The 12151-nt window shown below is 43.8% G+C and overlaps 1 protein-coding gene across 4 annotated transcripts in view; it reads right to left on the reverse strand.

Annotated features, from left to right (window-relative positions):
- Positions 1-398: 398 nt before the first annotated feature.
- The window catches only part of LOC135242589 (transient receptor potential cation channel subfamily M member 1-like), a 41000-nt gene continuing 29247 nt past the window's right edge, over positions 399-12151 (reverse strand). For 3 of the 4 annotated variants that reach the window (XM_064313734.1, XM_064313730.1, XM_064313735.1), the window contains exons 13-27: positions 11651-11701; positions 11077-11217; positions 10930-10959; positions 10127-10419; positions 9429-9657; positions 8971-9102; positions 8210-8338; positions 7856-7984; positions 7051-7302; positions 6607-6799; positions 4370-4390; positions 3770-3914; positions 3043-3242; positions 2777-2909; positions 399-2261 (exon numbers count right to left, since the gene is read on the reverse strand). In XM_064313734.1, coding sequence (XP_064169804.1) covers positions 917-2261; positions 2777-2909; positions 3043-3242; positions 3770-3914; positions 4370-4390; positions 6607-6799; positions 7051-7302; positions 7856-7984; positions 8210-8338; positions 8971-9102; positions 9429-9657; positions 10127-10419; positions 10930-10959; positions 11077-11217; positions 11651-11701 — 3423 coding nt within the window. In that variant the 3' untranslated portion in view covers positions 399-916. The remainder of the gene's footprint in view (positions 2262-2776; positions 2910-3042; positions 3243-3769; positions 3915-4369; positions 4391-6606; positions 6800-7050; positions 7303-7855; positions 7985-8209; positions 8339-8970; positions 9103-9428; positions 9658-10126; positions 10420-10929; positions 10960-11076; positions 11218-11650; positions 11702-12151) is intronic. The other variant, XM_064313731.1, reaches the window with a different exon arrangement.

Below are 12151 nucleotides of genomic sequence, written 5' to 3' on the forward strand. Positions count from 1 at the left end.
ATAGTTTCTCAGGGTTTTTTTTCTTACAATATTCAACTAAAATAAAAATTGCTAAATAAATCTTGTTTTGGTGGAGTCTTTATTGGTAATGCTGAAACCTTGTTCTTGTGCTATTATTTTTTTTTAAATGTCATAATAGGTTGGCATTGTAATCAGGTTTTAAATTCTCAGTTCCCTAAAAGTATGTAAAAATTGTACAAGTAAGCCTTGTTTGCACATTTATTTTCCAATGAAATTATTTTTGCTACAGAAGTCCTTCCCCTTTTTACTTCACCAACTGGTTGCCAATTGTGCTAAGAGCACAACTTTAAAAGTTTACCTGCTTTAGACATTGCTTTCCCAGTGGTCTCTATTGTAGGTGGACACAATTAGAAAGGCTGTAAATGAACAGACTAGTGTTAATATTGAACAAATCAGTGTTTTTGGTTGTTTAACACATAGTTATTATACATAGTAAAATGGAGATCTGCACACAATCAGGGCATTTTGAGTAATCCGTTTTGGGATTAATTATGAAAAACTGTGATTGTCTTTTAAACATTAGATGGATTCAACAATTTTATGTTTTCAGTATTCCATACTTCCCTCCCCCTCCACTTCACCCATCAGCCCAAATACACATTTTAATGCCTGAGTTTTGCTTGTTCAGTTTATGTTAAACAATTGTTGCTTAAAGAGCATTCACTTCCTTGTCTTGGAGGGGACGGGGGAGGATCAAATTTCATTTTGGAATTTTGAACTACTGATCATATATGAAAGACACTTTCATGTCCTCTCTACCTTTGAGGCACCAATTACTAGGAACACCACTGATATTTTGGGAGGGGCAAATAAAATGACTATCAGTTTCTCTTTCAATGTACAGTGGAGACTCATGGCTTCACTCTCGGCCACCTAAAGGGTTTGGAGGCCTTTGTCAGCAGTCTGTTTCATCTGTGGTCCTCATGTCAGGACTCGCCTTTTTCTCCACCTTAAGCCGATTTGCCGAGGTCTCGTACGCCGCCATGATGTCCCTCACGCTGCTGCTGGCTTTAGGCTTCTCCACGCTGTCCCCCTGTGCTTTGAGCTTGCGGGGGTTGACATTCAAACTTTTAGACCTCATAGACGGGTAAATCCTGTCCTCGGCCACAAACAGGTGGTCAGGGTCTATCCTCCACGTCACCGGCTCTTTGCCTTTGTCTTCACTCATTGTTCTCCCCCGGTGCTCTGCTCTGATGTTCACTTTCACTTCCCCGTCTGTTCTTCCCTGGCGTGTACTACCTTTCCGCTCTGGATCTAGCTGGCTCTTCCTGTCCTTGGCCTGGTCTTCACTTTCTCTTCTCTTCTCTGTGCCTTCCTCCGTGTTCCCCTGGCCCTCTGTGTTCGGCTCTGCTGGCTTGGTTGTGGCGGGAGGCTCTTCCGGAGGCCTCACCACAGACACTTTTGGCTGGTGGCCGAAGAGGGCGGGGTGGACTTTATATTCGAAACACGCTGTCCACTGGCCCACAGCTGGAGACTTGGCCGCATGCTCCATTAGGGCACTGTAGTCTTTGGCCCAACAGCCCTCATCCGTACCCTCGGCCGGCGTGAAGACGATGGCACTCTTGGCCGCGACGCCTGCCGAAGACAGGTCTGCGCCAGCAGCCTCAGAGGGGTAGTGCTTCAGAGCCTTTGACTTCTCTAGTGGGTACGAGATGGCAGCCTGCAGCTTGGCTTTTTCCAAGGCCCCGCCTCTGACTGCGAGCACCATGTCAAGTGCATCTTGGCCCTTCGGCGAGGCAGCCTCTTCTGGTTTTGATGCCTGAGCATTCGGGTCGTCCCCGTTCTTGCCTGTGTCCTGATCACACGGGGAGATCAGGATGTCCACACAAGGAGAGCTGGGGACTCTCCTTTCTCCAGGGGCAACCACGTCCAAGGTCTGTCCGTACTCGCTGGGGGCGCGGCGGAAGCTGCTCTTTCGCTCCGAGGTCAGTTGGATCTTCTTGTCCTCGTCTTCTCCCGCCCGGTCATCCAGGTCCAGGTGGTAGCGGTAGAGGCTGTAACCGTCAGCGCTGTTGATGCTGCTGTGCCGCTGTAGGGTGGCGTGGTCGCAAGATGACGCCCCAGAGCGTGTCCGGCACAGGTCCGTCTGGTCCACCCCCGCAAGCTTCTCCAGAGCATTCATCATTCGACCGGAGAACTCCTCCAGCTGCATCAGCCTCAGGTCCACCGTCTGCAGGGATGCTTTCATGGAGTGCTCCCTCTCGTTCACCTCCTCCAGACGCATTGACATATTCTCCACCCTGGAGGGAGCACACAGACAAAGGATATAACAACATAAGCAAGGACAACAAGTGGTACTTTTTTTGGTGGTGATTATGGTGATTACCATGATTTTCTTTTCAAATGAAATGAACTTTTGAATTGCTAAAGATGACATGGACTAAAGCATTACAATTTGAAAGACTAGCTACTGAAAAAAAAATACACAATAGAATTCGATTAAACAAGCAATCTAACAACTAGATACTTTCACAATTAAATATATCATGAGGAATACAAATATAAGTCCGTTTGTATATTAGTAACATGAATCGCTACTTCAGGGAATTATGACCTACGCAAACTCATTATTTCAATCAGATTAATTCCCAGAATGCACCTTTCGAAGAGCAGGTGGTAGTCCTGTTTACAGGAGCTACAAAAGTACGATCATGCTGTTTTCCTTTTGTGTGAAGGATTGTATCATAACAAATCTGTCATTTGTTATGAAAATAGCTTTAGTAGTGAAAAGCTCAATGAAAATGAGAAAAATGACCTTTCAGACGTAACCCGAATACGTTCGTCATTGGAGGACTGCTGCTCATCTTCCTTTTCGCGAAAATATTCCTCCAAACACTGCTCTTCAAACTCATACAAACTCTTTAGCTCCTCTGCCGTCAATCTGAGTTCTGTGGAAAAAACCAGTAGTTAGCATATTGAAATTAAAATCGACTTTTGCAGCAACGCGGCTGGATAAGCAGTCCTGTAATGTTTGTTTTCCTCATTGTAGTAGTCTAAATTCAGAATCGGTCTCTAACTCACTCAATCCGCGATCACGCTCGTCTGGGTCCCCATCCCGTTTTTTGCAGCGCCACCATATGCGTTTGAAAAGGATGTACATGTGGCTGAAAATGATGAACGGTGGCGGGAGGACCGGGCGGTCGTGGAACGTCATGATAAGCTGGTATCGCTGGAATTTCCACACTTGGTTGGAAATGGATTTGACTTCGAAGAAGGTGTTGCTGTCAGAAAGGAGACGTTAAATCAATCCGTTATACCTTCGTCAAAGATGTCCTCAACGCAGTTATGGTGAGTTATCGGGGGTTTGTATAGATTAACAGTGTACCCATCTTTAAAAAAACAGCATAGACCAGCACAAATTCCAAACTTGATAATTATGGTTTATTGTTGGTCCAAGCTGGGCTGTGTTGGTCAAGCTGATAATGGTAAATGGTAAATGGACTGCATTTATATAGCGCTTTTATCTAAAGCGCTTTACAATTGATGCCTCGCATTCACCTGAGCAATTAGGGGTTAGGTGTCTTGCTCAGGGACACTTCGACATGCCCAGGGCGGGGGATCGAACCGGCAACCCTCTGACTGCCAGACAACCGCTCTTACCTCCAGAGCTATGTCGCCCCTAATGAGAATAACTGTGCAGGTAGCCATCTTAACTCAGTGCTGTAGTCAGGCATGGTGTTGTGACAGTTTTGGACCTTGGTTTCTGTATCACTTAGTGTGCCTTGCAGGCCAGCAATGGATCACTTACTTGAACACGGCGATGAGTAAATTTACTAGAAGGATGTTTGCGACCAGTAAGTAGCAGGCCATGATGGCAGGGGTGAGCCAGGCCCCAGGAATGCAGGGAGGCAGCTTCTTCCCATCTTCATCATACAAATTGTCCCCACAAGGAGCTGCCAAATCAGCCAAAATACTTATTATTCCTCTGCAAAGTACCGGAACTGTGCCAACACGGGCACGCTGACTTCATCATTGTATACAGTTTCTCTTTATCAGATATTATTTATTCACAGTAAATAGCCATATTATGTATTGTGTGAGACCTAGTAATATACTGCATGTGAAGATTGCCACAGATGCCATATCAAACTTATAAGATTGAAATTGGTATACCCAGCTAGGATTCTTTACACAAGCAGTCAAGTATGTAATAAGAGTTGTCATAGTTTACTTTTTATCTCTCCCACCCCTGAGGTAACATTTTATTTACATAAATTGAATGTGCTGAAGCCTCTGAGAAGGAGGGGTATAACAAAAACAAAAACCAGAATAAACAAACCTGCGATGAAACAAGACAAATCAAAAAAGAAAAGAAACAAATACAGCAGGCTAATGTGTTCTTACTTACGGTTGATCTCCATTGCGTAGACTACAGGCATGTCCAGAGGTTCAGGGATGTTCAAGAAGGGACACAGAGAATTACAAGATAAATAGCAGCCAAATATCAAGCAAAACAAAGAAAAAGAAAACTCATTTCCTGTCACAAGGAAGACATTTTGTCTATATTGCATGTATCACATGCTAGGTTCATATACTGTACTGTACATTATACTGTGCACTAGTGCATAATCAATGTAAAATTGTAAATAGTTGTGCACTATCTTTGTCTTTACCCTTCTTTTCTGCTATTTTAGTAGCTAGCAATTACATTATGTTTGTGCTTCAGTTCTACGCCACCTGCACCTATGCATGGAGCTTTGCCTCCGCATAGTAACCCACAGGCAATGAACATAAACCACACCGTGTGCCACAGGAGAGCTAGCACCAATTAGAAGAAAGATGCATCATTGACAACTGGCAACTTCTAGATGCAAAAACTTTGCTAGGTGGCACTTTTGCAACTTCAGCCTAAGGAACCATATCTGACTGGCTTAAAGGGATAGTTCACTTTTTGGAATTTTTGACACAATTTCAGTTTTTGAGAATTTAGGTATTGTGTTTTTTTCCCCCTGTATTTCTATTTTTGCAGGGGGAAAAAAAACATTATAGCACAGACACAACCAGATTGTATGCAATCAGTTCATATGTTCAACTGTTCATTGGTGACTTACAGATGATCGACATACGTGAACAGGCCCTGTATCATGGTGCGTATGGATCAGTTGCATTAAAGGAGGAGTGGGTGAAGATGTTCCTGGTATTCATAACTGAACACTGTATGAGCTTTAAACTACTTAATTAGATCCGTTATGATCCTCAATTAACACCGGTGGCCTTGTGATACCCAGTTGTTTACCATTAAGATGAGATAACTCCATTGATATTCCATTGAATGATACAGTTGTGTATTTAAGAGATTGTCACAAAAACCAGTGTTATCTGTGCCCCTCCAGGACCTGGGTGGGCCTGAGGATATTTATGAGGCGATGGGATGCATAAGTTCAGGTTCAGTCCCTGGCTTGTGACAGAAGGGGGCACAGTAAGAATACACCTGAGAATACTAGCAGGCGGATGATCCTTGGAAGATTTGGGAGATTCTCGGTTTAGTCCCCTTAGTGACAAAGTTCACTCTCTACATTCTGTGACAGCATTTTAGCCAAACCCAAGAGTAGGAATGATAATTAAAGAGTATATCATTCAGGTTTACTCTACAGAATGTTGGGAAATGCAGTACAAATCAGAATGAAGTTTGGTATAATAGTTAGGGAACTTGGCTTGTAACTCAGAGGTTGTGGGGTTTGATTCCGACACTACCATTGCACTTTTGAACAAGGTAATTAGCCCAGATTGCTTTAGGAAGAATATATAGCTGTGTTCATTGTATGTGAAAATGTAATCTTTGTAAGGTCCTCTGGATAAGACTGATATAATATAACATGAGTGACCTGACAGAAAGTCTTGAATTACCTGCAGTTAGCTTCTAAATGCAAAATATAAGTAAGTTACGCTGAAATACTTGGCTTTGTGTACTCATAAATGCTGTGAAATTTGAACTTCACGATGATTCTATCACTGACATTTTTACTTTAAATGAAAGATATGCCAATGCTGTGGCTACCTTTTAAAACATTAAAACTGCTGTCGTTTTACAAAAACTGACAATGTAATCATTAGATTCTAGACTCTGTTGCCCTTACGATTTAGTACCAAATATAGCACTATAGTCTCAGTCAGTATTATATGAATGTGGGTGACTGACTGACAAAGGACATTTGGCATACAGCAGTAGTATAATGGAGCATGGATTTAAGAGAAACAAGAAATACAATTTAAGGATATTTTGACCATTTCTTCAAAAACAGTGTTTATGAACTTCTGAACATTTTTCTAAATATGTTTTCTTGATTAACACTGGCATATTTAATGATATGTCTCTACTAAATGCAACCACGGGAAACCTCATTCAATCTTATTCTTTGCTTATGCATTTTTTGTTGTAAAACTCAATGTGTGTGTGCACAGGTTAACCACTAGAGGGAGCTGAGTGAACAGGAGACAGTGTGACAAATCGGAATTGGATATGAGGTTGGGAAGTATTCAGGACAAACTGGGAGAGACAGGTCTAGATGGCTGCTGGGAAAGAGTCATTGTCGTGAGAAACTGGGAACTGATCATCCGCCCTTGAAACAGGAAACAGAGTCTTACTATGAATTCTAGTCTTACGGTCTATGGAATCCGCAAACACCTCTCCATAGATCATCCAGTAGGGCATGTAGAAGATGTTCCGTGCCAGGCGCCATGTTGGCTCTTCGTCGGGGTGTAGAATGGCTTGCCGGGCCACGCCGAAGCTCATCAGCACCACCAGCATGATCACCACAAAGTACAACATGTCGATCATCTGTAAGTCACGAAGTACAGCATGTCAATCATCTGTGAGACCCAAAAGTAGAGCACATCAGTCATCTAATTCACAAAGTACTGCACATCAGTAATGTATGAGTCAAAGTATAGCAGATCAATCTATGAGTTGCAATGTATGGCATGTCAATCATCTGTGAGACACAAAGTACAGAATACTGATCAGCTTGGTGTATGGCAGGATGGTCATCTGTGAAAAACTAAGTACAGCACAGCAGTCATAACCCTCACCATTTTCCCAATCATCATGACATAGGGGCCCAGGTACTTGTTGACTCCGAAGATATCGAGCACGCGGATGTACCAGAAGATGATGTCGACGCAGTAGATGACACGGCCATAACCCATGTACGGCTCGCTCTGCAAGCGGAGCAGGAAGCCCATCATGAAGGTGGAGATGGCCACCAGGTCAGTGATGTTCCAGTACTCCTGCAGCCACACATTTATCTTCTGCCTCAGCTTTCCTGGCTCCGACATCAGGATCTGAGGAGCCGGAGAAACCGTGACCCAGCGTGCACGTGACGAAGCCCCAGATTCACCGCGTGGTGCAGACCCGAAATCAGCACATGCTAGAGCTGGGCGATACACTGCGTGGATAATTATTGCATGCAGTAACGGTCATCGCCACCATGTGGCGTATTGCATTTCTTCCTGATGCGATAGCAGACATCTAAACTTCAGAGGCCAAGTGAAATGCTTCCAGGAGAAAATTTTCACCACTGTTATCTATTGGGAGTTGACAGGCAATCAGCAGCAGGGTCACACAGCTTCCATGTGACCATGTGATGTATTTTTGGCAATTCAGTCACACATCAACACCCAATAGATAACAGTGGTGACATTATTCCTGGAAGCATTTCATGCGCTCTCTGAAATTTGGATGTTTACTACTGTATCAGTTATAATTAAAAAGAAAAATATGAAAAGAAAGGCGATAAATTCTGGCTCCATCGGATTACTCTCAAGCAGTATCCTTCATTCATCCATTCACTGATTTGAAATGACGACTGATTGATTTTGAGGTAATCATCTATACCTGTCTGACTTTCTCCAGCCCCAGGGTGAAGATGTAGGAGATGACTGTCCACTCTTGGAGGGTGGGCCAGCGCTCCAACTTGACCAGAATGACATAGTTGTACATCATCAGGTACATGAGGTATGAAATCTGCCCAGGGAAAGAGACATCTCAAAATGACTCATCAAGATCACCAGTTATGGAGACCTGATGGAAGACACGGTAAGAGCTTTACTAGCCATTTTTGAGGAACATTTTGAATCATGATGAACATTCAATGGAATAATTACACTGACTTCATCAGTCCACATAAACATTGTAGGTTTAATGTACACACAAAAAAGTAATTCTGAGTCACTATTACAGTTCACTTACAGTGTTGAACCAGAACTTGGTGAAAGGCGCGTTATAGAATTCATATATCTTCATCCCGATGGGAATTTTCCTAATGTTGCTACCTTCCTCTTCATCACCTTTCCTGGACACGGTGTCAGCAGCACCATCCTGAAAAACATGGTAGGTATAGTCACGACTGGGTCGAGCCCAGTTGACCCCAGGGTGCTGAAGTTATAAGTCCCCCACCCTCCATCCTACTATCTCTCTATCTACACATAGTGGTGTTTGTGAAATAATTTTACCACTTATTACATAACTAGCTTTGGTATTGCGTAAAATGTATTTGCTTGAGATAACCTAGCTATTCCACCGCTCAGAATGTGCGCTACGTGCTAATGGCATTGCGTGAGTTTGTTCATTTGAAAGATTTGCGAATTGCCCAATGCTATTCCCCGTTGCATTTTTATTTTCCCTTGGACATGCAAGGGCCCTTTGGTCACATTTTCTTATTTTTAGAATAAAGAAATGGTATTTTTATTTGTTAAAGAGGAGATAAGTTGTTCAGAATGCTGGCTGTATTCAGTAAGGATTAGTGATTAGTCAAAGCCTTGCTGCCAGGGTGATGCCCAACCACGCGTGGCTGATGCCACAGCACAGGGGCACGTTAAAGCACCATGTGCTGCTGCTTAACTGGCCGCGTTCCGTTAGAGAGAGTCTGTGTCTGACAGCAGGACTCTGTGTCTGGCAGCGGGACACTGTGTCCTGCGTTTTGTGATGAGAACTGTCGGTGGGTACGGCACCTTGCTGGATTTGGTGTCGTCCTCCTTTTCTTTTCCCGCTTCGTTTTCAGCAGAACCTTGGTATGACATGTCCTCTCCGATCCGGAAATCCAAGAGCAGAATCGAGGGTGGGAAAATGATGCCAAGAATCACCTGCAGGGAGTAGGGAACACTGCTCAGTGAGAGGGCACAGTGCTTCGGTTCAGTCTGTTAGGCCTTATGTGGGCTACTCTGTCAGGCTTCAGAATGCAGCATTTTAGCAACAATCACAAGTGTTTATGCAGGCATGAAGGTTTGCGTAGTGACACTGGGAGAGCTGGCTCTTCCTGCTTCCTGTCATTGGTGGAGCCAGCCGATTGGCCCTGCTTTGCTGACTTCCTACTTCTTTTCATGGGCGGAGTCAGCTGATTGGCCCTGCTTTTATGACTTCCTACTTCCTGTCATGGGCGAAGTCAGCTAAAGCATGTCTGAGGCTGTACCTTGAAGCCCGGGCTCTTGCCCACTCTCAGGCAGCCCATCCACATGTCGGTGAGCAGCATCTGGCTGCAGGTGTGGGCGATGAAGTCGCGGTGTTTGGCAGCTACGGCGAGCTTTAGGCAGGTGGAGTTGCTCCAGTTCGTCAGCTCGTACGTCAGCAGCTTCATGGCCACCTGCTCGTCGTGCTTATAGGACTGGTCCAGTAGCTCATAAGCCAGCTGCCCAAACTCCCTGCAGCACAAAAAGCAAAATTCAGCTACCAACATTCCTTAAAGTATAAAGTTCAGAAGGGTAAGAACAGATCATGACCATATTTCCAACCATGGAGAAAAACACTACGATGGAGTGTACTTATGATATCCTATTTTGTACTTTAGAATGCTTGAGGTATAATTAAAGCTTACATAATTATACTTCAGTAGAAGTATACATTTTTTACATGGGCACATCTGCATTGTGACCAAAATGTACATTTTATATAATGTATACTAATTATTCAAACTCCATTAGCACATTTTTATTGTAATATTGTTTTGCTAGTGTTGTACTATGTTGTCGTACTTTTTGTTTTTGCTCATACATATCGATTGGCTGAATGCTCAGTTTTTGTCATTAGATATTCCTGTTTTTGCATTTGTTTGTTAATGAACTCGAGAAAGTGCTCGTTTACCAGGCAGGGGGGTGGGGGGGGGCTACTCACTTGGAGTTGTTGTCCAGGTCCTGGGAGATGTCGTCCACCAGCTCGCTCTCAGAGGACTCGTGAGCCATGGCTTTGTACAGCTTGCAGGCCACCAGGGCCTTGGCCATGGCCTCCTCCCCCCTCTGCCACAAGAAGAGCGCCATCTTCTGGCGCTTCATCAGCACCGCCCACACCATCAGCTCGTGGAAAGGGTACTGGAACCGGCTGACCTCGGGGTCGTCCACGTCCACGTCGATCTCCTCCTCCTTCTTCTTCTTCATCTTCTTCTTGCCCTTCGGGCGTGGCTCATCATCCTGGTGAAAGATTGGCAGTTATTCATTGCTGAAGGGCCGATAGAAAGAGTAACAGAGGCTGACACTGTGGAAAATGCATCTCCATCCCAGAAGTACTGACAGGAATGTACTCTTCTATGGAGCTTTAATCCAAGCCAAGTTGTATTTTAATTAGAGATATTTCTATGGTACCTTATACACTGTGCCTTACAGTCAACTGAATGCAGTCAACAATGTATTGTCCACAGTTCTATACCTTTAATGTGGAACAAATTGTCAACAAACTACTACATTTTTAGGGCGAGATTAGAGTGTGCATTATTGCATACAAACTGAATCAAATAATTACTCTGTGCACCACGCAGACACACATACGCAGACACACACACACGCACACCAGCTTTGCTTTTGAAAGGTTTTCAGCTTTGCTTTTTTATTGAAGTTTTGATTTTTGTGCTCATTTGTACTGTATAGAGGTCAGGAAATACAGAAATGGTGTTTACTGGGGGAAGAAGTACCCTAGGTGCTTACCTCCATTCCCAAGAGTTTGAGAGCCTTTGGCTGCAAATGGACGAGAGAGGAAAATTAACACAATCTTCAATCCAGCATGTTATACAGAATTACTGATTTTATAATAAAAATTGTACCAAGAGCTTTGCGTGAGAAGGCTCCACTCACCCGTTTCAGGCCATACAGGTAATTGTAGAGTGCGCGGAAGCTCTTCCTTGTGTATTTGCAGCGATAAGCCCCGCCCATAAGGAACTCCAGCACCAGCCCAATGTCGATCAGGGTGATTTGATAATCGGGGGGGAGGTTTCCCTGCAACATCACATCTTTTATCGGCTTAATGCTCCTAAAAATCCCTTATCTGCATCTTAGCTTGAGGATATGATTGATTTTCTTTGACTATCAAAGCATTGAGAGTGCTCTGACAGACAGAGAGTACTGCCGGATATTTTTGGAACAGGCAGCAAGGTGCATTGTGGGTGTCCAGCTGCAACATGTGGGTTCTGTTGTGTCTGCTGTGTATTAGTGTGGGGCAGCCTGTGACCTGTCTGTAACTTGCAGATCTCTTTATGTTGCCCCCAACGAGGGCAAATATCAAATGGATAGATATTACTATACTATGATAGTACTATGATAAGTAGTAATTATTATTGTAATCTTGGTAGTGTTATATCTTAATGAGTGAAAATGTAGCAGAGTTGTCAGTTTGCATGGAGGTTTTCCTGAGAAGGATGCATCAGCTCACCTTTTTGACGTCTCTGACTACGAAATGTAAGGTGTTAGTCGGCCCCAGCCTCTGGAAGAGAGAGAGAGAAGGAGCACAAGTCAGAAAAGCTGTGCAGGGAAGCTTGTGTTGAGATGAGGATGCCCCATCAATCAAACCCCAAACTGGTATATGAAACAGTGCAAAAGTGAAGGTACAAATTTCAGACATTTTGGTCGGGATAGCTCATGTGGACACCTGTGTTTGTTATGCCATTTGTCCTCATTATGAGCATAGCACATGCTAGTCGCTGATATTTTCAGAGAAAACGTGTGTTTTGTGTGTTTCTCCTGGTATGCTGGGTTAGGTTTAGGGTTGCCTGGTTCTTCCCCATGTGGGTTATTCATTGTATTCACAGAGGGGATGCGTGAATGCATTTTTGAACACTGTGTATATTTTTGATGTCTTCTTGTTGGGAAATTTTCTTGGAAATGGACCACGTGATACCAGTCTTTGCTCACGTATTTGTTATCATTGGGAGTC

This window comes from Anguilla rostrata, chromosome 16 (assembly GCF_018555375.3).
Source record: "Anguilla rostrata isolate EN2019 chromosome 16, ASM1855537v3, whole genome shotgun sequence".
Classification (NCBI taxonomy): Eukaryota; Metazoa; Chordata; class Actinopteri; order Anguilliformes; family Anguillidae; genus Anguilla; species Anguilla rostrata.